This window comes from Cololabis saira, chromosome 2, assembly GCF_033807715.1.
Source record: "Cololabis saira isolate AMF1-May2022 chromosome 2, fColSai1.1, whole genome shotgun sequence".
In the NCBI taxonomy this organism is placed as follows: Eukaryota; Metazoa; Chordata; class Actinopteri; order Beloniformes; family Belonidae; genus Cololabis; species Cololabis saira.
In genome coordinates, this window is record NC_084588.1 from 54377440 (window position 1) to 54393291 (window position 15852).

At 43.0% G+C, this 15852-nt stretch overlaps 2 protein-coding genes across 2 annotated transcripts in view; both read right to left on the reverse strand.

The window, feature by feature from the left end:
- Window positions 1–15852, reverse strand: part of LOC133418372 (NLR family CARD domain-containing protein 3-like) — a 170944-nt gene that overhangs the window by 107729 nt on the left and 47363 nt on the right. The gene's annotated exons all lie outside the window — the stretch shown is intronic.
- LOC133418416 (protein NLRC3-like) lies at window positions 1147–14194 on the reverse strand. The gene is made up of 7 exons (XM_061707095.1): window positions 14055–14194; window positions 7303–7426; window positions 6983–7225; window positions 6738–6854; window positions 3865–3943; window positions 3245–3452; window positions 1147–2796 (listed from the first exon to the last, which is right to left on the reverse strand). The coding sequence occupies exons 2-7, from the start codon at window positions 7383–7385 to the stop codon at window positions 1202–1204; spliced, it is 2325 nt and encodes a 774-aa protein (XP_061563079.1). The 5' UTR covers window positions 7386–7426; window positions 14055–14194; the 3' UTR covers window positions 1147–1201.

Genomic DNA, 15852 nt, shown 5'->3' on the forward strand with positions numbered 1-15852 from the left:
CATCTGCTGGTCCAGGACTAAGACTGGACCATCAGCTGGTTCAGGTACCAAGAGGATCTTCTGGATCTCTCTCCTGAACTGGACCAGCTGCTCCGGTTCAGACCAACATGATCTTTCAGCTGGAGCTGCAAGGTCGGACATCTGTCTGTCGTCATGACGACCGTATGGGAGGACTACTGGAGATAAAAGCCAGATCCTAAACATCCCATAACTGTGTCTGGACAGAAATACATTAAAATTAATTTTGAAGCAAAAACCGGTGTTGTGCCAAAAAGTGATTGTCTGCCAGAATCTGATTTCTTCTGATTTGTGGCCGCGGGAGCGCGCACAGCAGCCCGTTGAGCGAGAGCGCTAAACCGTCAGATTTCAGATTATGAAGCTCAAGAATGAGATCAAGTCATATTTAGGCAGAAACAACCTTTCATTAACTGTATTTGGCCTTCAATCACTTTTTGGCACGACACCTGTCTCTCCTCCTGCGGATGAAACACTCGAGTTACAGCAACTTTGCTCTTTATTTCTCACGTTTGCACCTCATAATCCCGTCGGCACAAATTGTCTTTATTTCTGCAGCGGAGGAATCAGATCGTAATGCTTCATGTTTTAAATATAAATGTATTTTGTTCACATTGTTATACTTATGAGAGTGGTGATCGCGGACATCCATAATGTGTACATTGGTCTTAATCTGTCAGTATATAATATGCATGACAATAAAGCAGAACGAGGAGCCGTTTTTCATCCACCAAAAATTCTGGTGACGGTTCTTAAAATACAAACAAGAAAAGCAGGTTGTAATGATTCACTAACGCTGCCCATAAACATTCACAAACCCGTACGATCATAATAAAACCAAAACTCTTCACCGAACGCAACGCAAAGCAAAGAACACCATAATGTAGGCGTCAAACTGAATCCCAGAAGGACCGGTGTCCTGCATGTTTTAGATGTTTCACTGCTTTAACACACCTGATTCTAATTAATCATCATCACCAACTTGTCATCAAAGTCTGGATAGTTCTGTTGATGACACAGTCACTTGTATCATGGTGCAATGAAGCAGGGAAACATCTAAAACCTGCAGGGACACCGGCCCTCGAGGACTGGAGTCCGACACCCCTAAATGCCCCAAAATGAATTATTTATTCCCGCTCAGAGCATTTTCTTGTTAGGATGAGCGGTTTTTAATGGATAATTATCTTCATATCATATTCAAACATATATTTGAGGGAGGAGACAAGGCGGAGTGTTGTGTTCCCGCATGTGCGCTCAAATCCACGCTGATTGGGATGTACAGAGAAACCTGCGTGGATTTGGGCGAACGCACAGCTTTGTACATATGAATTTTTGCGGTCTCGTTAATTCCACGTACGGATTCACGTTGAAATCCACGCACTCTTAGTACATGAGGCCCCAGGTGTCCGTTTGGACTCTGTAAGGCCTTGTCCACAGCTGTCTGATAGAAACCGGTTGAAGAAGGGTTAGTTGTTCGTTGCTCTCCCAGCAGGTTGACTCCAGACATGATGAAGGTCTGATGGACATGAAGAGCAGCCAGAAACTCCTGAACACTCAGATGGATGAAGCAGAAGACCTGGTCCTGGTACAGGCTTCTCTCCTCTCTAAAGATCTGGGTGAACACTCCTGAGTACACTGAAGCCTCTCTGACATCGATGCCACACTCTCTCAGGTCTGGTTCATAGAAGATCAGGTTTCCTTTCTGCAGCTGCTCAAAAGCCAGTTTTCCCAGAGACTCCACCATCTTCCTGCTCTCTGGACTCCAGTGTGGATCCGTCTCAGTTCCTCCGTCATACTTGACCTTCTTCAGTTTGGCCTGGACCACCAGGAAGTGGATGTACATCTCAGTCAGGGTCTTGGGCAGCTCCCCTCCCTCTCTGGTTTCCAGGACTTTCTCCAGGACGTTCTCCAGGACCGCAGCAGTGATCCAACAGAAGACTGGGATGTGGCACATGATGTGGAGGCTCCGTGATGTCTTGATGTGGGAGATGATCCTGCTGGTCTGCTCCTCTCCTGTGAACCTCTTCCTGAAGTATTCCTCTTTCTGTGGGTCAGTGAACCCTCTGACTTCTGTCACCATGTCAACACAGTAAGGAGGGATCTGATTGGCTGCTGCGGGTCGTGTGGTGATCCAGAGACGAGCAGAAGGAAGCAGGTTCCCCCTGATGAGGTTTGTCAGCAGCACATCCACTGAGGTGGACCTTCTGGGGTCACTGACGATTGTAGATTTGTGAAAGTCCAGAGGAAGTCGACTCTCATCCAGACCGTCAAAGATGAACACGACCTGGAACTCTTCAAAGCTGCAGATTCCTTTGGTTTCAGAGAAGAATCGATGAACTAGTTCCACCAAACTGAACTTCTCCTCTCTCAGCACATTCAGCTCTCTGAAGGTGAATGGAAGCAGGAACTGGATGTCCTGGTTGGTTCTGCCTTCAGCCCAGTCCAGACTGAACTTCTGCGTTAGGACTGTTTTCCCGATGCCGGCCACTCCCTTCGTCATCACCGTTCTGATTGGTCCTCCTCTTCCAGGTGGGAGTTTAAAGATGTCTTCCTGTCTGATGGCTGTTTCTGCTCTGTCTGGTTTCCTGGAAGCTGCTTCAATCTGTCTGACTTCATGTTCATCGTTGACCTCTCCGGCCCCTCCCTCTGTGATGTAGAGCTCCGTGTAGATCTGCTCCAGAAGGGTTGGGTTTCCTGCTTTAATGATCCCCTCAAACACATGCTGGTGCTTCTTCTGCAGCTGACCTTTGAGTTTGGATTGACAAACGGCAGGGACGGTCTCTAAATAAAGATGAAATAAAGAAAACCACTTAGTGATTAAAACCAGCCCACAACAAGTTCTACTTCCTCTAAAGAATCAACATTTCAACATTCACTGATCAGCGGTTCAATGAGGAGTTTTGAAGCGTTTTCCTCCGAAAAACCCCTCCGATCAATCAGAAGAACAAGAACAGTGTTTCCTCTACGATTCACTTCAGACACACCAGTGTTTGTTTTGTGTTTGCTGGAACTGAATATTGAATCCACACGGTTCAACTCTTTAGAATAAAACTTTAATTTACTGGGATAGTAATGACCCTATTAATGAGATGTTCCTAACAGAAGATGAGCTGAGTTCCTCCACCTTCCAGTTGGTTTAATGTTGTGTCTGATCTGTGAATGTTGGTCATCTACTGAGACATTGGGTGTGGTTTATCCAGCAGCTCAGATGTTCAGAGAAACGTCTTACTGCTCTGCAGGAGGTCGGCCAGCTTCTCCTGCTTCCTCCTCCTCAAGAACTTCACTGTGATCTTCATGAATGTCTCTCTGATGCTCTTCTGCTCTTCATCTTCATCCTCCTCCAGACTCTCTGAGGACTCTGGGTAATCTGGACTCAGAACCTTCAGGATCTTCTTCAGCTCGTCCTTCACAAACATGACGATTTCGTCCTCCAGCAGCTGGAACAGAAGACCACATGAAGGACACAACCAGACTGAAATCATGGGGACAAACATCAGGACCATGACGGACAGACTGACAGTCCGCTGGTCTCCAGAGACCAGCATGGAGACAAACATCAGGTCCATGATGGACAGACTGACAGTCCACTTGTCTCCAGAGACCAGCATGGAGACAAACATCAGGTCCATGATGGACAGACTGACAGTCCACTGGTCTCCAGAGACCAGCATGGAGACAAACATCAGGTCCATGATGGACAGACTGACAGTGCACTGGTCTCCAGAGACCAGCATGGAGACAAACATCAGGTCCATGATGAACAGACTGACAGTCCACTGGTCTCCAGAGACCAGCATGCTGATGGACATCAGGACAACAGATGGAGACAGTTGTTGTTCATGTACAGACCTGAAAGACGGAGTCCAGCTGGGTCTGGTGCTGCTGGACAGACGGACCGCTGGGGGACTCTGAGATCTGCTGGTCCACTCTGTGGAGGAACCAGGAAGAACTAGGTCACATGATGTCTGTCCTCACAGAGACAAACAGCAGCTGAATAGAATAGAATAGAATAGAATAGAATAGAATAGAATAGAATAGAATAGAATGTCTTTATTATCAATGTACATGTACAGTGGAATTAGGCAGCAGCTACATCAAAGTGCACACATGCGAAGACTATGTAAGCAAGGAAACATAAATGTATATGTACACACACTATAAACAAGAGTGAATGGGAGGATAAAAAATGTACATGGATGGGTGGGGGGATATTGCACTTAAATGAATGGAAGAATAATATTGCCCTTGAAGGGATGGGAGTATTGCGCATAGAAGGTCCATGAAGTCCTGTTTGGATGAGGACAGTCCATCAGAGGACTGGTGGTGGTTAAGGTTTACTAGTCCTGCTGATCCAACGAGAACATGAGACCTCAGTGAGAGCTCTGCTCATTCACACATTCACAAGATCCAGTTCTGCTCCAAGAAACGTTAGAGATCAAGAAGACGGACAACTGATGGAGACATGAAGCAGCTGAGGAACTCTGGATCATCATCAGGATCAGTAAGAGGAACTCTGGACCATCAGGATCAGTAAGAGGAACTCTGGACCATCATCAGGATCAGTAAGAGGAACTCTGGATCATCATCAGTAAGAGGAACTCTGGATCATCATCAGGATCAGTAAGAGCAGGGTTCGAATTGGACCATGGGTCCTTGGGGAGCCAACATTTTTGAGGGGTTGGACGGGGGGGTTGGACGGGGAGGGGGTACTGCCAAAGAAATTTTCACTTTGAAGCAAATTAATTGACGCAATTTGGCAACATAACGGGTCTCAATATAAATAAACAAATGTATCATTTGCTCCTCTTTTAGAACGGTGCTTGCTGGGTTAAAGACCATGTGAAAAACATTCAACTAGCCGTATTGCATGACCGAACTCATTTATTAATAAGAATAAAGAAAAGCAGCAAGGGGACACACAGGCAACGTTTTTTCTGCTCAAAACACCCCTTCAAGAATCCTGTATAATGGTCTTACTAGGGATGGGAATTGATAAGATTTTTTCGATTCCGATTCCATTTTCGATTCTGCTTAACGATTCGATTCTTTATCGATTCTCTTATCGATTCTCATTTGGAAAAAAGGAAAAGAAACACATTTAGTATCAACTTTGTTCTAATAAAACAAAGTTGATAGTAAAATTGTTTATTTGTTTCAATTTCTTTGTTTCTCTGATCTTTTTTGTTCAAAGATATAAAACGTTTATATCTTTGAACAAAAAAATATAATGAGGTCTTAAGATGCCCCCAGCCTTGGGCTCCTCGATGGTGCCAGGGGGTCCCCACAAAATGATTTGTAATATACAGTAAAATATGTATTTAATATAAAATAATAATAATAAAATAAATATTCTTCTGTAGAAATTAACTAAAAACAACAAATTATTTTGTAGCAATTGCACAAGAATGTCCAGTAACATGTTCAACACCACAAACTTAGTCACTGATAACATTCATCTATTCTGGCCTGATTCTCTTCCCTGCCTTGATGAAAGGAGAGGCTAGCGGTAGATGCTCTTTAACTTCTCCATAGATGAGCTGATGAGCTGCAGCTGTGTCAGGAGCTCCGCTGTCCGCCGGAGCGCACGGCACGTCCGCGTGGCCGAGAGCGCAGCTCTGCTAAAGCATGAATTATGGTTCCGCGTTAAATCGACGCAGAGCCCTCGGCGTAGGGTACGCGGCGACGCACACCGTACTGCGACCCTACGCCGTCGATTTAACGCAGTACCATAATTCAGGCGAAGCTGCAGTCTGTCTGCGCTGATCACTGACACACCGGGTCGGAGCGGATTTGGTCATACAGAAAATCGAACTCTATAACCTGTCTGAAAAAGAAACAGCCAATATTTTAGAGCTCCCCCTAAATTTCAAAAAGCAGTCTTTCAGGGGAGCCAATGTCCTTCTTAGGGGAGCTCAGCTCCCCTTAGCTCCCCCCCAATTCGAACACTGAGTAAGAGGAACTCTGGACCATCATCAGGATCAGTAAGAGGAACTCTGGACCATCATCAGGATCAGTAAGAGGAACTCTGGACCATCATCAGGATCAGTAAGAGGAACTCTGGACCATCATCAGGATCAGTAAGAGGAACTCTGGACCATCACCAGGATCAGTAAGAGGAACTCTGGACCATCATCAGGATCAGTAAGAGGAACTCTGGACCATCATCAGGATCAGTAAGAGGAACTCTGGACCATCATCAGTAAGAGGAACTCTGGATCATCATCAGGATCAGTAAGAGGAACTCTGGACCATCATCAGGACCAGTAAGAGGAACTCTGGACCATCATCAGGATCAGTCAGAGGAACTCTGGACCATCATCAGGATCAGTCAGAGGAACTCTGGACCATCAGGATCAGTAAGAGGAACTCTGGACCATCATCAGGATCAGTCAGAGGAACTCTGGACCATCAGGATCAGTAAGAGGAACTCTGGATCATCACCAGGATCAGTAAGAGGAACTCTGGACCATCAGGATCAGTAAGAGGAACTCTGGATCATCATCAGGATCAGTCCTCTGGAAGGTGAGACCTCCAGATGTGTCGACCAGAGGAAAAAGCTCCTGACAGGAGATGAAGATCTATGAGGAGGAAGCTCAGATCTCCATCAGGTGATGGAGGACCACAGGGGTCCAGGACTACATGATCTACTCAGGAAGAAATGTGGACATTTCCTAACATGAGGACTGATTTAAATACATTTAATGTGTTTAAATACATCTCACCTCTCTGAAGAAGAACGTTGGTCTCTTTTAAAGTCAGCGAACCATTCCCTTGAGTGGTCGCTCTTCAAGGACAAACAGCTGGGTTCAGTTTCAAGAGAGTCTCTTTTCTGATGGACACTGATAGAAGACAAAGTTCAAAATGTACATATTCTATTTATATGGAAAAGAAGTTATACAGATAAAAATATTTAGTCTATTCAAAAAGTATTAAACATAAATCACTGGCAGAGTTTGGATACACTCACCTCTTTACAGCAGAACGTTGGTGTCCTTTAAAGAAAATGTCCAAGTCTTTTGATCGGTCACTCTTCAAGGACACACAGCTGGGTCCTGGTTCAGGTCCAGGTCCAGGTTCAGGTCCAGGTCCAGGTCCAGGTCCTTGTCCTGGTCCTGGTCCAGGTTCAGGTCCAGGTCCAGGTCCAAGTCCAGGTCCAGGTCCTGGTCCAGGTCCAGGTCCAGGTCCAGGTTCAGGTCCAGGTCCAGGTCTCCTGTAATAAAGGTGTTTGGTGACGTGAGGGCTGAACTGTGACGTGCAGAAGAGTCATGGACAGTTAGATCCTCTCACCTCTCTTCTTCTCTCCCAGGTTTTCCCCTCGGGGAGGTTTTGGAGGGAAGGACTCCCTCCTCTCTGTCCTCACACTGATCCATGCTGCTGGATTCACATCAGCTCACACACCTTCTACCTTCATCTGCAGAGGAAACACACGTCATGGTAGATGTACAACGACCAGCTCTGACTGATCTTCTCTTCAGCTTCATGTCCGACAGCAGTGAGGAAGCTGCTGCACTTCTACTATCCGACCACTAGATGGAGACATGGAGCTGCAGCTCACTCTGCTCCACTCTGCTCTGTCCCATCTGGAGCGGCAGGGGAGCTATGCTCGGCTACTGTTTGTGTACTTCAGCTCCACATTTAATACCATCCTACCAGACAGACTGGTGATCAAACGAGGTGGTTCAGCTGGCACTGTGGTGTTCAGAGAACAACCTGGTCCTGAACACTGCAAAAACTAAGGAGCTGATCATAGACTTCAGACGGAAAAAGACAGACATTCAGCCTCTGTTCATCAACGGGGTCTGTGTGGAGATGGTTTCCAGCTTCCGGTTTCTGGGCGTGGAAATAGAGGACAACCTGACCTGGAGTGTCAACACCACCACCATCCTCAAAAAGGCACAGCAGAGACTGTACTTTCTGAGAATTCTCAGAAACCATCATCTAAATCAACAACTGATGGTGTCCTTTTATCGATGCTCCATAGAGAGCATCCTCACTTATTGCATATGTGTGTGGTTCTCCAGCTGCACAGTGGCAAAAAAGAAGGCACTCCAGAGGGTTGTCACAATGGCCCAAGAAATAATGGGCTGCTCTCTCCCCTCCCTGGAGGAGCTGGACAACACCCGGAAAATCATCAAGGACCCATCTCACCCCGGACACTCACTCTTTGAACTGTTGAATAAGGGAAGTACCGGCACTTATTTTTGTCCACTTAAAGCACTGCACGTTTGCTCTTAGTTTTTGTCTCCAGGACAAAGGATCATCATTGACTCTTAATTACTGAAACACCTTAGACCCTGGAGAGTCCAGAAGGCTGTGGTTGCAGTTCCTCGACTGACCACTAGAGCGAGGAGTTCATTTCCACTGAACTCCGTCAGTCCAACTTTACAGCAGAAAGAAACATATTTACAGTCTGGTTCTGGTTCTGGTCTAAATCTTTAACTGGGTCCATCCTTCATAAAATGGAGCCAGAACATCCGGTGATTGTACTAGAGACCAGGAGGAGTTTCTGATCACGTTCATTTCCTCCTTTTAGGCCTGAACCTGAACTTGGACCGTTAGTCTCCACATATTTCTGATCTATTCGGGTCGGCAGCTCTTTCTTCCCCCACAAACACAATAATGATCTGATACTGAGCTCCTTCTCGGTCTCTGCGTCTCCGCTCCGCGGGTTCAGAGTGTCGGACAGCGGGAGAGCAGCGGCTCAATCTCCGCCTCCTCCACACGTACGGAGGCGGTAAAGCTGCTTCAGTCACCAGTAACAGCTCTGGGGCCTCATTTATAAAGCTTGCTTGTGCACAAAACAGGGCTTGAAAGATGTGCAAGCCACCTTCTGCACAAAGGTTGGGCGTTAAAAAGAAAAAACTAAAAAAAATTGTGCTCCCTCCCGTAGGAACAGTCTTAAGATATGGGGAACTGGCGACGCAGGTGGTGAGGTGGTGAAATGAAGCCAGATTCATGTCATACTCTTAGGGCCTGATTTACTAAGATCCTAAATAAAGAGTACTAAATTGCGTGTGCACTGAAAAAGTTTCCACGTGCTGTTGTTGTGTGTTTTGCGGGTGATCAACTAAGAATGCTTGCGCAATTGATAACAGGCGCAAACTGCAGTATTTAAATTAGGTGTTGCGTGCCTTATTTGTCTTACTTGTTTGCGCCATGGATGGTTTGCGCAATGCAATTTGACGAGTTGGAGTAAGAGATATTAGTGGAAGAGGCAAATTGTTGTGCCGTATTCAGCACCCCTGCCGTGAAAAGCACCCCCTCGTATATTCAATGATAAGTAGACCAAGAAAAAAAACAACACACTGATACTTCAATATATTTATATATACACACTCTATACAAGGCTGACGACCCCAATCTTTTTACAAATTACAGACCCATATCAATTTTACCTTGTTTCTCAAAAATTTTAGAAAAACTGGTCTATAAAAGAATTTTGCAGCATCTGGAACTGAATAAAATATTATACACGCATCAGTACGGTTTCAGAAAAAATCATTCTTCCTACATGGCACTGCTCCAGCTGGTAAATAAAATCATATCGGCACAAGATCTCAATGAATATGCATTAGGTATTTTTCTGGACCTGTCGAAAGCATTTGACACTGTAAATCATCATATTCTACTGTCAAAGTTAGATAGATATGGTTTTAAAGGCCATGTTCTTAGCTGGTTAGGTGATTATCTCAAAAATAGACAGCAATATGTATATTTTAAAAATTGTGTCTCTTGTAAAGCTACTATCCAATGTGGAGTCCCTCAAGGCTAAATTCTTGGACCATTATTTTTTCTTATTCATGTTAATGATTTGGCTAATGTATCTAAAGATATTTTTTCTATTCTTTTTGCAGATGATACTAATTTAGTGATGTCAAACAAAAACTTTGATTGTCTGATAAGTGAGGCAAACAGGGGTCTCAATGAATTTTCAAAATGGTTTAAAATAAACAAATTGTCTTTGAATGTAAAAAAATCTAATTTTATGATCTTCAGCGGTAGGAGAAAATATAACACAGAAAGTGCATTCTTAAATATTGATGGAAATCAGGTTAAGCAGGTACAAGTTGTGAAGTTCTTGGGAGTTCTAGTTGAGGATCAACTCTGTTGGAAAACGCATATTAATTACATTTATACAAAGGCTATGAAATCCCTTGGTATAATTAAGAAAATTCGTTATTTCTTAAACAAGTCTTGTTTGCTGACCTTGTATTATAGTCTTATTTTTCCATACATTAGTTACTGTAACATTGTATGGGGTTCTAGCTATTACACTAGTCTTAAGAAGATCTACCTGTTACAAAAAAGATTTGTCAGAAGTGTCACGTTTTCAAATGCATTTGTTCAGTCTTTGCCAATATTTCATAAGCTTAAGCTCTTAAAAATGTATGACATAAACACAATTCAAATTTGTACTTTTGTCTATAAAACCAGATTTAGGAGAGATCTTTTGCCTGAGTGTTTTGAAAAAATTTTCACTCTGAATTCTGATGTTCATCAATATAGTACCAGGCAAGCCAATTATATCCATCTGCCTAAGAATCTCACCACAAGGGGTCAGTTTCTGCTGAAGTATCGTGGTGTAGAGCTGTGGAATAGTCATCAACACGTGGTAAACATCTCTCCATCTTTGTCAATATTTAAAACAAATTTAAAACAATTTCTGGTTTCATTATATTCAAGTGATAAAATTGTTTGCTGACCTTTTTGTTTGTTTCTGATAATATATTTCTTCGTATGAGTTGTAAATATGCACATGTGTGTATGTGCGTATGAGGAAGGGGGTGTTGGGTGGGGAGGGGGGGTGTAAAGTGTTTATTATAATTATTTGTGTGTTTAAGAGGGGAGGATCGCTTATAAGCCCGTCGGGCTTCATGATCTTTCCTGCACATTTTATCTTTGTTTTTTTTTTCTGTTCTTTTTTTGATGCTTGTATGTTTGTAAGTGCAAACAAATAAACATAAACATAAACACACTCACACAAACACATACTTAGGAGTTTATATTATATATATTTACAAATATTATGGAAGACAACACAGTAAGCAGGCTATTAATTAATGACATCAATAACCATTTACCCGATTTTTGTTATCTGTGACTGTGATTGTGGGAATGTATGACTATTGTGGAATCCATGAGCGCATTTAAACATGAATCATTAACACAAAACTGGACGCTAAACAGAACATGACACGGAATGAGAATATAATTTTTGTCAGACGAGGGGGTGCTTTTCACGGCAGGGGTGCTGAATACGGCACAACACCGGGGTATGACAACTGCAGAACAAGTATAGGCGCACAATAAGAAACACTTTTTTCTCCATGAAAACACGTGATTTATTTATTATCACAAATAAAAAAATGAATGTGCCTCCTGTGGCAACCTTTTGCTGAATAATACTCGATTTAACATTCAAATAAAATATTTCTCCTTTTGCATGTGGAGAATCCTCACCACAAGTTGAGCCATCCCCACCCCAGTCCTCAAATCAGGCACCAACAAGCATCCCTGCGTAATGCTGGGCAGATTAGCACCTTCCTTTCGAACGTATTAAATACAGACGCAATCACAATCCCTGCAAAAATTTTCAGGCTTGGTAAATCTCATTGCATGTGGTAAATGGACCTATTTGCATTTTCCCCTCCCAGTATTTAGCGCTTTCTGGCGGGTACGCCCCATATTGATTATTCATCAGGGCAAAAGTAGCTACTAAATGAATAGCGTGTGCTATTTTGCTCATTTGAGAGGCGCAGTCCTCTTTGCACGCTGTTAGTAGATCAGCTTGCACATTGGTTTGCGGGTGATGTCAAGTTTGCACACGTTTTTACGCACGCAAACCTTTAGTAGATCAGGCCCTTAATGTCATCACATATCAGACTTATAGATCCATGTACACCCAAGCCGGTGTTCTGCCGAGGTGTCCTACCTCGGCAGAAAATACTACCGTACCATCCCCGTTTCTTTTATCTCAGTTTCTTTTTTTTCAAAGGCTTTTTCATGCAAATAGACGATTTAACAGCAGGAAGTCAGAAAGTGCTTCACATAGATCTATGTGTACGACGCTTCGGCGGAAGAAAAAAACCCGTCAAATCACGCTTCCACATTGATATTGGCAGGTAGGATGATTTGACAGATGAAAATACCCTGTCAGATCACGCTTCCACATAGATAAATGTTGATGTCTATGTGGATAAATGTTGATGTCTATGTCGAAGCGTGATCTATGTGGAAGCGTGATCTGACGGGATATTTTCAGCTGCAGCGGCAGCGGTCGCTCCTCTCACTGCGCTGCAGAACGGAGAGGTTCAGGAGATCCTTCGTCCCTACAGCAATAAGACTGTTTAACTCCTCCTGAACTCTGTCACACACACTCACCTCTGCCACAACTGGACTATATTTTAGTTTGTCTGAAGTGTGTTTGTTTTTTATGTTTTGATGAGCTGCTGGACAGTTGAATTTCCCATCTATCTATCTATCTATCTATCTATCTATCTATCTATCTATCTATCTATCTATCTATCTATCTATCTATCTATCTATCTATCTATCTATCTATCTATCTATCTATCTATCTATCTATCTATCTATCTATCTATCTATCTATCTATCTATCTATCTATCTATCTATCTATCTATCTATCTATCTATCTATCTATCTTTTTATATATGTGGAAGTGTGATTTATTCCCCTGCGCAACCTTCCAGCTGGACTGTGATTTTTAAAGCGAACATTGCGTGCAAGTGTGCGTGCACACAGTTTTATAAATCCAGTTTTTTTTTTTGCGCCCGCCATTTCCTTACTTTTCTAAAAAGGCCAGTCTTCTTTTTCGCTTAAGGTTCTGTGTTGCAGAGACTATAAAAATGAATTCTCCCATAATTTCACCCAATGCCTCATACATCCCTCTTCACAACTAGAATCACTACAGGCACAGTGAATATGCTTTTTACTAAACTCATGCTTAGGGGTGTGCCTGGATGCATCATACGTATCCTGGTTTACTGGTATGGCAAGCAAAGTATGCAGGTTAAATGGGGAAACAGTCTATCCTCACCCTTCAGTGTAGGGAATGGTGTACGGCAGGGGGGGCTTCTGTCTCCAGCCCTGTTCAACCTTTACATGGACAACCTGTCCAAGCAGTTGGGGAAGTGTAAGACAGGTTGTCTGATAGGGAACACTCTGGTAAACCATCTGATGTACGCAGACGATTTGGCCATTATGTCCCCCAGCACTGTAGGGTTCCAGCAGCTGTTGGATATATGCTCAGAGTATGGGGTTGAGTTTGATATACAGTACAATGCAAAAAAGAGTGTTGTATTGATATGTAGGACCAAGGAGGATCAGATGCTGCACTTTCCAATGTTTTACCTGTCAGGGCAATCCCTTTGTGTGTCTAACTGTACAAAATATCTTGGGCACATAATCACTGACAAGATGGAAGATGATGCTGACATGTACAGGCAGAGACGCATGTTGTATGTCCAAGCAAACATGCTAGTCAGGAAATTCCATTATTGTTCCGATGATGTGAAAGTGAGCTTGTTTCGTGCTTACTGCACCCCTATGTATGCAGCCCCATTATGGGTCAACTACAAAAAGGAGACCCTGCGCAAACTTCAGGTAGCATACAATGACTGTCTGAGGATACTGCTGAAAAAGCCCAGGAGTACCAGTGCTAGTAAACTCTTCTGTGACTCAGGCCTAAGCACTCTACAGGCTCTCTTGAGGAACCTGATGTTTAGGTTTATGTCTAGACTTGATGATTCGCAAAACTGTATCATAATGAAGCTCACAAGCCCCAGATGCAGTTCTGTCAGATATCAATCCTATCTATGGAAACATTGGTATGGGTGCCTTTTAAGACTCTCATGAATAAGAGTATGTTTTTATGTGTTTATGTAGTTGTTATTTATTTTTTATGTTGTATGTCTTGATATTGGGTCTAGAGCCCGTAATAAAGTTTATATATATAATATCAAACAATTTTACTGTACAAATATTGAAATATGAATGTGTAAACACGACCATCATCTACCTGAACTGCTGCTCGTTCACCGACTCCGCTCCAACATCTGGACGCGTCGAACCGTCGGCTCCTTCTCCTTCAGTTCCAGCTGGGACTCCGTTAACAGGAATTATCTTAGTCAACAAACGGAGCTGCTGGAAGTTTAAAAACTGCTCCGATCGCCTTCAGACGGAGCTCCACACCCAGAAAACCGTCCATGAGGAAGTAAAAGTAAACTTGACTAAAGTATCTGCGACACAAACAGGTTTGACAGGTCTGACGAGGAAAAACAGCGGCCGAGACTCTGAAAACCAGCCCGACACAAGCAGCCCAAAACCACAACATAGAACATTAAGAAAGAAGATATATATATATATATATATATATATATATATATATATATATATATATATATATATATATATATATATATATATATATATATATATATATATATATATATATATATATATATATATACGTATATATGTGTGTGTGTGTGTGTGTGTGCGTTGTGACACACACACACACACACACACACACACACACATATATACATATATATATATATATATATATATATATATATATATATATGTGTGTGTGTGTATATATATATATATATGTGTGTGTGTGTGTGTGTGTGTGTGTGTGTGTGTGTGTGTGTGTGTGTGTGTGTGTGTGTGTGTGTGTGTGTAAAAAAAGCCTGTGTGTAAATTACACTAATCCTTCAAACATTCAAATGTATAATTAATGAATAAAGTAAAATTATTAAATACAAAAAAAAATACAATTAGGCTTATTCACATAATCTGAATTGAGTGCCCCTAACCCTGACTGTAGCAGATTTTTTAATCTGGCTCTTTTACCCTTTATTACAACAAGTGTAAAGTGGTAAAGTGCAATCTAGAACTTGACTTTTCTAGCCTTCTTTGCAGCAAACTCATCAATTACATCATGAAATCTATTGTGCAACTGTATGACTGATGCTGATGATGGCAAGTCCATAGAGACGCTGCTGTGACATAGTGGACCTCAGGTAGTTTTTAATGAGCTTCAGCTTGGAATAACTCTTTCTGCTTCCGCTACGGTCACTGCTGCAGAGGCGGTTGTTTTCTCTGAATAGACTAACCAACTTCTGGGAATCTTTTCACCATTAACTAGTGTCTTTTTGAAATACTGGTGATGGCAACTTCTTCCATCCACCTCATTCCTGGGGAAAACAAAGTCCGCTGGTACCTCACTTGGTCCTCTGCAAACCAGCTGTGTCCTAATTCTGTCAGTCACAACTGAAGGCCCATTAGCAGCAGGGTCAGTAGACAGAGGCTCATCCTCAGGTACAGGACCTGGTGAGGCATGGTGTGTCCGAGGCATTTCTAATAAACAGAATAAGGTATTTCCATTAGTATTCATGTTAATCACATCATTTACAGTGTTTACAAAATATTTTTTTTAAATTGTGCACGAACAGGGCACAGACACACACCTGAGGAGCCCTGCAAGCTACATGTGTCTGAGGAGGACGGCTCCAGGACATCTCTGAAGAGGTCTGTGTGGCTGCAGAGGTAGATGGCCCCTCATCACACTCTGGGACCAGGGGCCTCATGTACAAAGAGTGCGGCACATGAAAAACGTGCGTACGCCACTTTCTACGCTCACGGTCGGATATACAAAGAATGATTTGAACGTTGAAAGCTGCGGTCCTTCACTCACACACCAAGGCTGGCGTACGCACTTTTCTGAGGTTTTGACCGTTGGAGACACTCACTGGGGATGCAGTGAAGTGCAGAATATGAGGAAACGTGACGTCAACAATAAGTTCACGACC